Below are 15,049 nucleotides of genomic sequence, written 5' to 3' on the forward strand. Positions count from 1 at the left end.
GGAATCACTAATTCTATAGGGATATTAGAAAAGATTCTTTTTTTTTTTTTCCTAAGGAAGCTTCTGGGCTTTGAAATCAGTGTTATTTAAAATAATTGACTTTTCAAAAATAATGACCTGTCCACTCAATTCATGTTTTTAGGACTCTGGAGATAACTGTGGGAGGACGATGTTAGAAATAATCAAAGATACTAGCATTAAATTTGATGGAAGAACAATACTAGGATTTTCTTTCTCAGAACTAAGAGCAACCTAATGTATTGTTCGTAGAATCATAGAATGTTAAGGATTGGAAAAGACTTCAAAGGTCATCTGGTCCCAACCACTCCTGCCATGAGCAGGGACAGCTTCCACTAGACCAGGTTGCTCAAAGCCTTGTCCAGCCTGGCCTTGAACACTGCCAGAGATGGAGCATCCATAAGTTCCCTGGGCAACCTGTTCCAGTGTCTAACCACCCTCATAGTAAAGAATTTCTAACTAATATCCAGCCTAAATTTCCCCTCTTTCAGTTCGTACCATGACTCCTTGTCCTATCACTACAGTTCCTAAGCAAGAGTCCCTCTCCAGTTTCCCTGTAGCCCCCCTTCAGGCATTAGAAATTTACTATGAGGTCTCCATGTAACCTTCTCCAGCTGAGCAGCCCCAACTTCCTCAGCCTGTCCAAACAACATTGTTTGAACATTCATAGTACTATATTTGGGTTGCCTTTGTTGTTTGTACCCTAGCATTTGTTAAGATGGGACAGACAACCTTTGAATGAGGATTTTTTCAATGTATTATCAAATAACAGATATTTACTGTAGGGAAGTGTTAATTAATACATACTTTTACAGAATTAATATAGCTTTTGGATAGTTCAGCCCTTTCATCCTAAAAAGATGCAGAATTATACCAAAAGTTTATATATAGTGTGACCTTTCAGATAAGTAGCATCTTCTAAGACTGAGCAGAAGAACGTACATGGAAAAAGAAAAATGCAAGTTACTTTTTTGCCGGATTGTGAGCAACATCATGAAAACTCCATTTTTGCATCTCTTTAACCCACAGACTAAGTTTAGAGAATAATAGAAGTCAGATTTTGGCCTCAGTTTTTAAATCTCTCCACTCATATTTGTAGTACTTAAAATAGATTATGGATTGTTTTGGTCATGCTGTGGGTCCTGCTGTGATGAAAGTTTGTTTTCAAACTTAGAAATATGCCCACTCACAAGGTTCACAGTGTACTAATATTATACAATGGAAGGTAAACATGTCTAATTTCCCTTTGAAAGCAGGAAGAATCCCATTTGATCATAATTTTCAGAATTTGCATCATACCATGTCTTAAGAAAAAAAAAATTACCAGTACAAAGTCTTTAGCTAAGAAACATTTGTTCAAATATATCAACTCAGCTGATTGGTGGAACATCTTGGTGGATTTGGAAATTTCTTTTCCAGTTTAAAGTAATCATGGGGTTTTGTTTGCTTTTTGGTTTTGTTTTTCCTGTGCTCAACTATTGCTGGTTCTAATGTAACAGTTACTGAATTCTACAGGTTCTGGAGATGATGTGTGCAGTGCTTGAATACAGCAGTATCTTCAATGGGAGTTACATGTGGACTTAAAACAAGCTCTGCTTGTGGACTGTAGGATAATACAGCCTTTGGAGTCACATGATAAAATATTTTCCATATACTTTTCAGATTTTAGATACTTACATGTTCCTCATTCCTATGACAGCTGTACATCTCAAAACATACCCTCCTCAGAGGTTCCTAAGATGTAGGGAATTCCAGTTATGCCTGTTGTGAAGGTGAGAAAGCCAAAGTTAGAAGAGACAGGGATTTGTCCAAGGGTAATGCAGCTCCTCTATCACAGGAAGCAACTGAAGCAGTGTCCCAACTTTTGGCACGTTCTTCCTCTTTAGTCACTTGTGGCTTACTTCATTTTGCCTAGAAAAGAGAAGAAGAGGAAAGACAAAAGGGTGAAGAACAAATCAGGCAGCAGGAAGAAATCCGAGCAAAGGAGTTGTATCTGAGCCTCAAGCAAGCTCAGCAGCATAGTCAGCACAGCGACGATGACCAGGAGTGGGAAGAACAGTGTGAGTAAATTACCTGCACGGGATTAATGTGTTTCTGAGAGCAAACAAAAGGAGACTTGTAGGACGGAAAAGGTGTTGCCAAAACTCTCTTCTACCTAGAGCAATACAAAAAGCTGTATTGTTTTTGGCAGAAATTACCAGCTTAACCTTATAAACAGAAGTTTCATATTTCTTTTTGAACCCGTTTCAATGCCTTACAGAAAATTTTTCTTGTACGATAACCGAGATCATTAATTTTTTTTCTAAAGTACTTAATTAACAGTTTTGGCTTAGTAATAATAATTCAGGACACAGTTATTTTGACAGCTTGTCCGTAGCTATTTCTGAAGAGGTAAAATCTGTCTTAATCTGTATTTTAATTGCTTCCACATGGTAACTAGATGAAGCTATGATATCAGTGCTGAAACTCACTTCATTCCAAAAGGTTACAGCAAATAATACTTCGATTGTTGATCTAAAAAAAAAAAAATTGTTATGATGATGGTGATCTCACTCTATGGAGGTACTGTTCCTTTTTAGACATCCTGAAATTCTTTAAATTAATCACAATTATGATCATTATAATTTTTTAGTGATTTTTAAAACCTTACAAGGAGCAGAAGAACTATATTACTGTATATGAATACATTCATACTTTAAATAAGTAAAGGTCCACATTATGAAAAAATGATATTTAATAGCTTAAATATTTAATGGAGTGTCTGTCTATCTGTCTATTGTACAGTTGACTTTGGAAGTGGGAAATTTGTTTGCAAGAAGAATTGTACATTTCTTTTGGGGGGGGAAGAATATTTTCCATTTCTCACATCTATACTGATTTGATTACTCTGCAGAAAAAGGAAGTGTAATGACTGGAAAATATTAGCTCCTGTGGGTTTATTGTAGTAATTATATGTAACACAGAAGTTAATCAACTAATAATAAAAATGGAGTTTTAGGGAGCTGATATATTGTGCAAGAAATACCTCATGGAGTAGAAAAAGAAGTGTTACTTATTTCCTGACGGGGTAAAAAAATTTTCCAAGTATACAATGAGTTTACTTTATGGTTTTAGTCATCACTTCATTAGTTCCTAAGGACTAATTATTGAAGTGCTATTACCTGGAATTGATCTGATAGTGAATCATTCTGCACAACATGAATTAAATCTATATAAGATACAGTGATGCCATTTTCCAAGCTCATAACAGGCTATGCTTTTTTTTTGATCAATAAAACCTGTGTATATTACGCTGTCAATAAAGAGAAGGTAATTATTTCCCAGAGAATTATCTAAATCTGGGTGTATATATTTATATGGAAAAAACCCCTGTAACTTTCTGTGTTTTAGGTATGTAAGAGCAGAATGAGTTGGGGGAAAAGGAGCCCTTTAGTTTTGTAGAAAATTAGCATCACCTGGCAAACCAGCATAGAGAGTAGTACTAGGTACTTTGACATTTCTTTGATGGTACATAGGGAAAAACCCCCTACATTTGCAACCATGTAGTTAAAAAAAGAAGCCATAAGTCCAGTCTATCTTTACACTGAAATTGGCAACAAAAAAAAATAGTATAAAGACTACTGAAACCAGGTATCTTTCCTTACTATTGCATTAAAGAGGTAACTGAGGATTTAAACTGTTGCTTCCATTTTCTCAAGGAATGTTCTTTGTATAGGGACAGACATCAGTAATGCAATAGAGCAATTATGGGAGAGGACAGAGAAAAAGGAATAAGCTATGTAAGATTTTGGCATTTTTGATCTGTCAAAACACTTGTGACTGCAGCACCTGATGGGTATAGCCTGGCACCAGTGCTCCTTTCATGTGTAAGCTTTGAGACATTCTGTGTGCTCTGAAGGAATTGTATCACCTTCAGCCTGTGTGCCTTGATACCTGCAGTCCTGTCTGCTCGTCCTAAAGGTGACCAAGGGCAGCTCCCATGATTTCAAGCTGTGCAGCCTGGTCAGCAATAGTAGTGCTGCCGTGGGGAACAACAGCTCAGCACCTTCTGTGGTGGCACCACAGCTGGGCTTTGCAGCCTGCCATAAATGCTGTGCTGCCAGAGTTTATGCTGTTATCAGTAATTGATTTAGCATTAAACTAACTGCAGACTAATGACTAGAGTGTATCACATCCTTGTTTATCCTCTTATGCTTATCTCAGTGTCTCAATTTGTCCCAGTTGGTTTGAGGGCTTAGAACTGTGCTCCATTAGCAAATGGGTGTGACAACTGAAGATATGAAGATGCAGTGTTTAGTGCTTTATCTCACACCAGTTCCTGCCTGGTTTAAAAGCCAGAATGTCCAGCAGACAGGCAGTAGCAAATACCTAGAAATGGAAGCATTGGAAATTGCTATGGAATTAATTAGTACCTCAGGTTCACCAGATTTCTCAGGGTTTTTTTGAGTTCCAGAGGGTGTTTTTTTTTTTCCTTTTTATGGTAATCCTTCCATTTTGTCCAGAAGTACCTATGGAACACCAAGAAACAACTTATTGAAGTTAGGCAAAGCTATCCAATAGTCATCTTTTTAAGCAATAAATAAATGCATGAATGCATAAGAGAATTACAAGCAGATGTAATATTTACATCTTCTGCCTCTACACTCTTGCAGTGCAAAACCCTATTGCTCGTTAGGAACAGGGCCAGGCTCCTTTGGATCTTACCTCCTTGAAGTCAACCCTTTGTATTCAACGGTGCTGGGGGTCAGTACTGCAGAGGAGCAGCAGTGCTTGAGCAGCTATTGTGGAGAGCAAATGCAGCAATGATATTGATGACACCACTAACTTATTTAGTAGATGGAATTTAGAATGTGATGAGGATTCATCTCTCCTCATCACATTATCCCTCAGCTGTTTATTGCCAAGGCAATAAGCAAAGTGTTGCTAATATTAGTTTCTGTTGTTTGGTTCAGTTTGCTTCTGCTGTTTGCCAGATAACAATAAAGGCCCATAGAACTGCTGTGTTAATTGAAATACATAATTTTAGTGCTTTTAGTAGGGTAGCTGAAAAATGTAGAATAACTTAAGGAATCAGTACTAAAGGGGAAATATGACGTTGCAAGAGCAATCATACACTTTGATTTCACATAATAGATATATATTGGGTTATTTTAATGGGCAGTTGTGAGTTAATAAGTGGAACAAGTATATTGGCTGGCAAATGAGAATAATGAAAAAGACTGATTCAGAGTGTCCACTGTTCAAAGCTCTTATTCTTTCAGACTGAGAAGTGAGAACTAAGGCTAAGCTCTGATAGAGGAGGGTGCATATTCTTATTAGTTTTGGACCTTTCTGTGGACTGTTCCATTTTTTAGGTTTCTGGGGTGTTTAAATGTGACCTCTCTCTGTGAAAGCAGAAAAGGAATCTGCAAAACATAATAGAAAAAAGCTGTAGCATGAATATTCATCCGATTGGATGTTGCATAAAGCATTCTGTTAGTACAGTTACAAACCCCTGCAAACTGCACCAAGCAGTGAAGTGCTCAGATACCATCTGACCAGCTTTACTCATCTGCAGACAAAAATTATTCCAGTAAAAATGTAAACATAGATGAGTGAGTTGATCTATTCTTATGACTTTCCCCAAGCACCCACTTTTGGTCTCTGTTGGAAGTAGAATACCAGGCTGACTCATTATAGCTTCTTTTATATTTTTATATTTTTATTTCTTCTACAAATGTGTCTATGAATTTATTTTTTTTGTCTGGCTTTTAAAGGAATTCATTTGGTCTTTATCTTCCATAGGAATTTAAGTGAGTGAGTTTACTGGCAGGAGCATTTGACAAAATGCTGAATTTTGAAGTGAGTAGTCCCCAGTTTAGCTATACATTAGCTAAGCAAGTGCTTAACATAAAGTATGTACCCTCTGAACTTCAATAGGTCTCAGAGTGCGTTGTTGAATAGGACTGGGATTATTCAAATGCTTTCAGATAAAAGGTTGCTGAACTGGAGCCATATTGCAGAGTATTTGTGGGAAGTTATTTTCCAATTAAGAAAGGCAAAAAAAACCACTGTGTGATTTGTCTGTGCACTCAGAAAATCTGAAGATTGGATTTTATCTATTAAGTAGTCATTTTGAATTGCTCATAAACAAGCTTCCAAGAATTGTTAACAAGGGTGTAAAGCCAAAACAAAATAATTTAAAAATTAGGATGTATAATCATAGCACATGTTGTTTTCAGCTTTCACATATCTCTGACTGTAACTCATAGCCCTTCAAAAGCACAAAATAGATTACAGAAAATAGAGAGTTCCTAGTCTTTCACAAATTATGTGATCAAGTTTAGCTGCAGTGCACCATGAATTAATCCCAATCTTTATCAGAAGATTTGGTATTAGAGCTTTACTGGGGCTGCTAATAGGGATTTACCAATCCAAAATGAAAATTTAGAAGGCAAGCTTGAGTTTTCTCTCAAAAGACAATTTAGATTAGCATAGAGGAATAATGGATTTCCACAAACTCTTCAGGGAAAATGAGGCAATCGACACCTCTAAGATTGTAAGAGCTGTTGCACACACCATTTGTCGTTTGTTCTCTGTTGTTGAGAGTATGTTCACACTGCAGATCATGTAGACATGTGAACTGGCTTTAAACTATTCATTTCTAGTAATAATAACTGTCTTGGATATATTTGTTAGCTTTCCAGGAGGGTTTGGTAACCCAGTTTTGGCCTGCTCTACTGAGGCTACAGTCATATTGACACCTAACCCGTATGAGCAGCTCAGGCACTTCTACAGAAGCTACAGTTCCATCAGGCAGAAGTGTGCTTCATTTTACAAGTGCTGAAGGAAAAGTTACCTGTTGTTATTGGTATCACCAGCACTGTAAGAGAACACTGTTGTTGGAGCTGGTCTTACAGGGCCTGGCTGAACTGTAGATTTCCTGTGAGCTTAACAAATTCCTCATTTCCCTTTGTCAGTCCTTCCATTATTCTGTAATATAAAAAGAAGATTAGGTATACGTAAATTATTATTGATGTAATTCTTGATGCTAGATATATGGACCTGTGGTGATGATTCAGAGAGTGTAAGATTTTTTGCACATATCTAATCTCCCTAGTGAAAATATTGACTACTGAATTTAGTGTTTTGCACAGGGGTCATGCCGGAAATACGTTTGCTGTAAAAGGGCAGCTGGTCAAGAACAGTAACCTCTTCTTATTTAAGGGAGACCTATAAGTCCTGACTACTTTTGCTTTCTTATTGTGAGAAAGGCTATGATGTCTCTGAAAATACAAGTAATGCAGATTTTTGGCTTTTTCTATCTTAAAATATTTGTGCTAGACTCGATCCAGACATAAAGTTCTTATTCCTAGTGAGATTATTCAGAGCCAAAGAGAGAAATATGAATATTCAAAAAATTCTATTGTAAGAAAAATCTGCTACAGAAATAGATCCTGATTTATCTTCAGACTTTGAGTGACATTCTCAAGATAGATTAATTTGTGGGAAGTGTCAGTATGGGAGGATGGTTCATGTGGCACACATTGCTTTGTCTGGAATGTAGTGATAAACCTTTTTGTAGGTTCCTGATTGCAATGGCTTTATCCACGATACTATTTCCAGTCACCAAACCCAGTCATTTGTGCCAGTGACTTCAATTATTTACCTGCAAAGTCCTTTGACAAGTCAGACTTTTAGAAGTAACTTAGGATAACATAGCAAAGCAGGTCCACAGTAGAAACTGTACTGAACAACTTCGAAAGATAGGGGAAAGAGAGGGATGTTTTGGGGAATAACTGTAAGGAATGGGAGAGGGAGAAAGTCAGGATTCCAGTAATGAGAAAAAAAATGGATTGAGAGACCCTATGCATCCCTATGGTCAATGATAGAATTCTTCAGATACCTCACTGGGGAAATTTCAATAAAAACTCTTCTTAATGTGAAAGACATGACTATATACATATATAGATATAAATCTAAAAATCTACATACAGCCTTCCCTATCCTGACATATATACAGACATATATACACAAACACATATACACGTGTATGGGTATGTTGATAAATGCAAATACATACATTCAAAAGGTTTTCTGAAAGTTGAAATGTTGATATTTAACAGTTGCAAACTATGCTACCTCTCCCCATAGTTTTGTGATAAGAAGCTCTACAGTTTGGGAAAATGTAGCCTGGTCACCAGCTTCTGATGGTACAGATTTATTAAGGAGCAAAAACTGAGCAGGAATGTTTGTTGAAAGGAGTGTTTATTGCTGAGGAAAGTGGGGCATGAAGGTAGCTTGCTTTTTTCATTACCAGGCAGCCTGTACATTAGTAGAAAAGAATGTCAGAAATCTCCAGGCAGTCTGCCCTCAATCTGTGTATTGTGATTGTGGCAATAACCGGTTTCTAAATGCCTTGCCAAGTTGCATTGCACTCATCTTCCTTGCAGTCTCTCCTTGTGCTACAAACACAAAGTTCATGTTTAAAGTGGCCATTACTGAGTGGCTTTACAAAGGATAAATCAAAAAAAATGTTGTAACTAATATACTTGAGCCACTGAAATGGCATATTTAAGTGACATTATCTAGCCTTAAAAATAATGACCTGTGAGATAAATAGTGAAGTCTGTTAATCATGTTTTCTGTGCTGAACATTTGTTTGTTACTTTGTTTCTCTAAAACTACAGGGTATGTAAAGTGAAACTGAAATCCTGACAGTTTCATACGTATGAAGCATCTGTGACTCATTTACTATGCTATCTTGATGAGCTTTCAAGTCTGTATATCTTTCTACTTATGATATTATATAAATCTAAGCTTAAAGGTCATTTCTCTTTCCCTCATTTGCCCACAATGTTTTATTTAATTTCATTTGGCTTTGAGTGTTTTTATTGCTTGATTCCATTAAACTTTCTCATAATTTGGACAAATCAATTTATAAATCAGAGGGATGCAAACAGCCTAATGAAATGCAACTGTGTGGTGTTATGTCATACATTCCTAGTCACAGGTACAGTCACAGTGGAGTAAGAAATAGTGTGTGCACTTTATGAACTGGGTATGATCTAAGCCAGGATAGTCATGGCAGGATTGCTAATTGCTACTGGAGGCAATAGCTAGCTTCTTTAATATTTGCTTCACTGGATGTTAAGAGTTTGTTTTGCACTGGAAAAATTTGCCTGCCTGCAGTTATTTGTGACTCAAAAAATGATCCAAATGGGACTTGAGGCACCAGAGAAGTGCTGATACATGATGAATATTTGCAGTACAATTCTTGATGCATTTAAGTTATACCATTTCAAAGACAGGATTGTTAGTACATTAGTTTTAAAATGAAGAAACTTTAGTAAAAGATACCTGACCTGTAGTGGCCAGAGCAGCAGTCTCATTTCAGGTTACAGAAATTGGTAACTCCCTGGTCAATGCCATTGTTAAGTGTGTAATAAATCTTCCAATAGAGATTCTAGTTCTTTATATACAATTTTAGAGACTCAATTGTGAGACAACCTTGTCCATAGCATCAGCATGCCCTTTCCAATGGTTACTGATTTATCCATTGTTACTGAAATCATTTTTAGACTGAAATTTTCATGTTGGAACTTCTGTGACTACAAGTACTGTGACAAAGATAGCATATGCTTTTCAGAAAGAAAACAACGCTGACAAAAAATGCAAAGTACATGTTAGTTTTAATAATTGTAAATTTTGGGAGTAGTTCCTTCATTTCTAGTTATGTTCATAGAGGCAAAGAATTCTGTTAAACTTAACTTTAAGCAGCAATTAAAATCCTTTCTTGAAACATAGAACTTGATGCACTGCCAGTGGAAAAGATGTCCTGAAGCAGAATTTCTCTTATTTCAGCCAAAGCAAGGTCAGATGTAATCACAGTATGTTAGAGGCTCAGTTATTGCCAGTAGTGATCAAATCATTGATATCTTGAGTCTGGCAGGCTTCTTTTAGTGGTGGAGCTGCATTTGAAGCACGAGAAATGTCATCCAGCCTTTGGTAATGCATTGTAATTTATACATCCTTAAAATGAGGTCACACAGGAATAAAGGTAGTAAGTTGTTCTGTAAGGAAAGGAGTAAATGGCTGTTTGTATTTCTAAAGTCTCTCCTCCCAACCTTCCCGTTCATCCCACCCAGTGCGCCGCTCCAAGGCCGCAGACGAGGAGAGAAGCCACAAAGCGCGCAGGGCGCGGGATGAGTATCGACGGCAATCCCTGCGCGCCATCCAGAAGGGAAGAGTGGCTGGCCTGAGTAACTTGTTCCAGGGGACGAGCCTGAGCAACGACCAGGAGATAAAACTGAACAACAATAGTGCAAGTCCTTTGCTGTCTCTCTCTGCAGCGTCCAGGTTGGTTTGTACAGGAGTGACTTTGAAGCAGTTTTCTGATGAATGGCTCCCCCCCAGTTCCCACCACCTCGACGAGCTGTTCTTCAGTCGCTGGGAATTCTCAGTCTTGCTGTTTATGACCAGAAAAAGAATGTTTAAAGACAAACAAAACCAGGTTTAATGTGAACTAAATGCCATTTGTTTTTCAGACAGATTACTTAGAATCCACACAGAGAGATGAGTCCTTGAAACGTCACTATTAGATCAGTATGTGAGGTTGTGGCACAGAGAAATCAAATGGACAAATTCTTAGGCAAGTCCTAAGCCTCAAGCCTAAAATTGCCTGCTGCTTAATAGCTCCGTTTTACAGAGAGCTGTCCAAAGTTTCAGGAGGTTTTAGTTTTGGTTGTTTGGTTTGTTTTTTTTTTTTTTTCCCCTGGCCAAATCCAGTGTCTTTGTTATTTATTAATCTTTCATACAACTATTTAGGGAGCACCAGAAATTGCAGAAGAGGAAAAGAATCCAAACTGGCAGATGACAGCTAGGAAGCTGACTAATCACTCTACTCTTTTACTGGTTATTGCTTATACCATTAATTTGGCTTTGAGTGGTGATAAAGGCAATGTGAGCACTGACAGGATGGCAACATTAAATTCTAAAGAAACAACAAATATCCAAGCTTAGAAAGGAGAGAGTCCTACTACATTCTTTTTCCTTCCCAGTCAGTGTATCACCACAGATATTCCATTGTTTGGAAATGTGTTCTGCTTTGATAAGTTCTTTGCTCTACTGTATTGAGATATAGAAACTCTCCTATAACAGCAACCAAAATTCTCAGTTTGAGGAGGAATCAGAATTTCATTCTGAGAGCAGGATCTTTAAAGTTACCATCAAATCAATTTGTCAAATGAAGTCTCTCATTATTTTCCCAAACTCCTTAAACTCTCCTTCAAACTCAAGTAGTAAAAACACCAGTAAAAGTGGCAAATTTTGAGAAAAGACAGTCCATAACTTTGATCTGAAGTTCTGAGCTCTACCATGAAGTTATTTACTATAGAATTTGCTGGTGCTAGATATGACCCTTTTCAAAAAGGACCTGAAAAAAAGCTGAAAAGTATTCTGGTCATTATCCAGCTCACATTCAATATTATTTATGTGTTCCTAAGCTATGTTTATACTGCAAAAATGAGGCAGTAATTATTTTTTCTTATCTCTTAAGACTGCTCATTGTCTGGCCATGACTTGATTGTGAAGGTGTCAAGAAACATAAAAGTTGTTTTTGACAAATGCTTCAATAATGAATATATTTAAATGTGTATAATTCAACTTCTCACAGTTTACACTGGTATGGAAAGGCAGGAGCAGATGTGAATCTAAGATTTTACTTTGCCAGTGACCTGGGAGGTCAAGGAGGAGATGCACACTAAGTTGTTATTTACCACAGCTATGAGACAAGGTTTTTTTTCCTCAAGAGAATGTAGGTTCAGTGTTACATCTCTAAGTTTTTCAACATGAAGTGTTGCTCCTGTAGTTTTTTACCTTGCCTTGCCATTTCTTTTAAAAGCCATATGAAAATAGTATTCTTTTATTTTTACTTGAGATCTCTCTCTCTCTTATTTCCATATAGCTATATAGAAAACCATTTGATTTTTTTTCCTACTGGCTTTTTTACTTTGCTGAGTATTCTCCTCCTGATGAAACTCTTTGGCCTGCCTGTTCACTTTTATCCTTTAGCATACTGTGGGGTTTTTATTTTTACTTCTGTGGTTGTTGTTCTTTCTTCCTGCCCCTATTGAACAAGCTGGAGCACAGAAGCTGTACAGAAACCGACACAGTAATTTTGAGATTTAGCCTAGGGCAGGAAAAATTATGGACGTGACAAGCTGTTCAAAACTTAACTGAATTAGAAAGAAATGAGTTAAGGAACAAGAATGGACTGTAGAGCCCTGTAATTCAAGGGATTTTTTGTTTCTTTATATAATGTATTGAAAAATGAGATATGAGAAACATTTGATGTCTGTTTTTTGCTTTTTTCAACGTGTAGCTGAATTCTCACTTTTTCCCCTTGCTTATGGTTGTATCTCCAAATTTTACAATGAATATTGGTCAGATCTGCTCACATGCATTCATGTAATTCAGCAATAACTATTACGTTCACTGTGGACTTCGTCATTTGATATCAGCAGAACCAAACACTAATTTAAGTAACAAGATAAACTGAAAGGAGGACTCAGCTGAATACCACCATATTGAATTTGATATGGTATACCTTACACCTTATTTGTGGTAATTGGTGGATCTTCCACATATTTTACCTGATTTGCCTCCTACTATCTAAAATGCACAGGAAGTATAATGCATAGAAAGAGTAAGGAAGGCTTTCAAGTAGAGAATGCAAAGGGAATATAAGGGTTTAAACAAAAGATTCCCTCTCTTGTCCTTAGTGATTTGGAGACACAATGTATTATAGGAGTATACTCTAAGTAAAAAAATAAGATTCACACATCAGTGTTTATCTTGGAATAAAAATGAGGTAGAAAGGAAAAACTGACTGAAATGTCCATTGCATCTTTTGTGATAAATTGGTTTTCAGTTTAAGTTAAGTTTAAGTGCTTAAAAAAATGTCTAAACTTCCACTGCAAATGTAAAACCCACAATATTGTTGTTTCCACAGAAGCCCAAAATACTTTTAATAGATTTTAAAAAGGTTAAAGTTGTTCAGTGAGTTATACCGAACAGAAGTTACACTGGCCATTTTGAAGCTGTGTGTTTTTTTAAGTGTGTAGAAAAAAAAAAAAAGGTTAAAATTTATATTGTCTCTCATTTTCATGCACTGCTAGTTCTCTCTCTTTCAATGCAGTAACATCTGGGAGCGTCCGTCCCGCCCCTTCTCCCGAGATGTCATCATCCGCTGGTTCAGGGAAGAGCAGATCCCTCGACGTGCTGGATTCGAGAGGAACACCAACAGGATTGCTCAGTGGTTTCACGGTAATACACTCACTCTTTATTTCTTGTATAACAGAGCTGTGAGCATATGCTCCAGAAATAAATGTTTCCAGCTCTCACCCCAAAAAAAGAAAGTCTACTGACATTGTGAAACCGAGTGCCTGTTAAAACAAGATTTTTGCATCTTTCCTATTAATAGCCCATGGTTTTCCTGTTTTATTTTTTCTGATTAAGCAGACTAATTTGGGACTCATATCACCAGAGTTTTTTTGAGGAATATTTTGGCCAAAATATAGTTGCTGTAAAATAGTAAACCAAGCAGGAGTAGTGAGACCAAGATAGGGTGAGAAGGACTCCAAAATAAACTGGCAAATAGTGTAGTGATACGGTACGTGGATGACTGACATTCACGTTTTTAATTTACCTGATTTGCAAGAAGGACTTGAACTCATGTATGTTTAATCCCTTGCACCTTGTAAACTTAGGCAGCATTTTTTATTTCTTACTTCCTTTTGTAAACAAAAATTATTGAATTTATTTTCTCAAAAAGTAATTGAGAGTGTGTGATTTTAGAGAGTTTTCGTGAAATGGGAAAAAAACTGCTGTGCAGGTCCATAATTTGCTGAGTCTGATTGAGTTCCTATCTCTGAGACTTTTGCTCTGTATAGAATTTGCCATCCAGCTAAATCTTTGATATCAAATTCACAGGTAAGAGATTTTATTTTCATAAGTATTAGCAATGATCTTTATACTCATTATTCTTAGATATCAAAAAAAAAAGAAGAATTCTGGCTTAACTGAGAAACTAGAACAACTTTAGAGTTTAATCTCAATTTTTTCTTTTCATTGCTGCTTTTGGTCTGATATAGCTTTGTTCGAAGCACTAAGCTGACCCTGATCTGATTCATGATTCTCTAATGATGATGATGTGTGGGCATTCTAAACTGAACCAGACAAGGAAGATTTCTAAACAAGTTTAGTGTTTTGTATATTTCAGATTGATTTTTATGATACACGAATCCTTCTGTGTTAAAAGACATCAAGCTGCTATTTTCATTGGTTTAATTAGTCAAAGACACTGGAGTCAGTCATGTATAGCTTGTAAATGCTACATACTTCCATTTCTTATGAACAATGATGCAGACACAGTTGTTTTTTTTCTCACAGAAGGCATTTGGTGTGGTTGCTTTCTGAGAGACAAACTGATTAAAATTTCATTTGTGGACTTTTTTCTAAAGTACTTTCAAACATGATCTTTCTGTGTAGTCCAATGGTAAATGTTTTCCCTGCATGTAGGAAGTTGACATCCATATAAATTGCTGTGAGCAGTTATTAACATAATTCACACTTTAGGAAGGTATCTGGGCTTGAGTTAATGCATGTGCAGTCTTCCTACTAATTTCAGTGGCTTCTGGATTAGTCTGTTAATCACTGCAAGAACTGAGGCATTCGTGATTGTTCTTTAGTTTCTCAGACTGTGCTGTTCATGTTTTAAGAAGCTGTGACTATGCAATGACATTTCTAAAAGTGAGCAAAGTACCTTATTTCTCCTTCTCCCACTCAAGGAGCCTGACATAGCACTGGTGCACTCCCAGCCTAAAACTCAGTGGGTTTATTTGCAGGGATCCACATGAGTGCTGCTTTGATACCTATTTTGTTGGCTTCTGTAGCTCTGGTCAGGTTCATTGTAACCTTAGTGAACAATGCAGCTGCCTTCTAACTCTTGTGCAGTGGTGGAATCCAAACATCAGGTTCTTACAGGTCCAGT

The 15,049-nt window shown here is 36.8% G+C and overlaps 1 protein-coding gene across 4 annotated transcripts in view; it reads left to right on the plus strand.

The window, feature by feature from the left end:
- The window catches only part of SH2D4B (SH2 domain containing 4B), a 68,175-nt gene that overhangs the window by 25,222 nt on the left and 27,904 nt on the right, over positions 1-15,049 (plus strand). For all 4 annotated transcript variants that reach the window (XM_032694906.1, XM_032694907.1, XM_032694909.1 and 1 more), the window contains 3 exons: positions 1,934-2,078; positions 10,146-10,356; positions 13,196-13,323. In XM_032694906.1, coding sequence (XP_032550797.1) covers positions 1,934-2,078; positions 10,146-10,356; positions 13,196-13,323 — 484 coding nt within the window. The remainder of the gene's footprint in view (positions 1-1,933; positions 2,079-10,145; positions 10,357-13,195; positions 13,324-15,049) is intronic.

The sequence above is a fragment of the Chiroxiphia lanceolata genome, chromosome 8, assembly GCF_009829145.1.
Source record: "Chiroxiphia lanceolata isolate bChiLan1 chromosome 8, bChiLan1.pri, whole genome shotgun sequence".
In the NCBI taxonomy this organism is placed as follows: domain Eukaryota; kingdom Metazoa; phylum Chordata; class Aves; order Passeriformes; family Pipridae; genus Chiroxiphia; species Chiroxiphia lanceolata.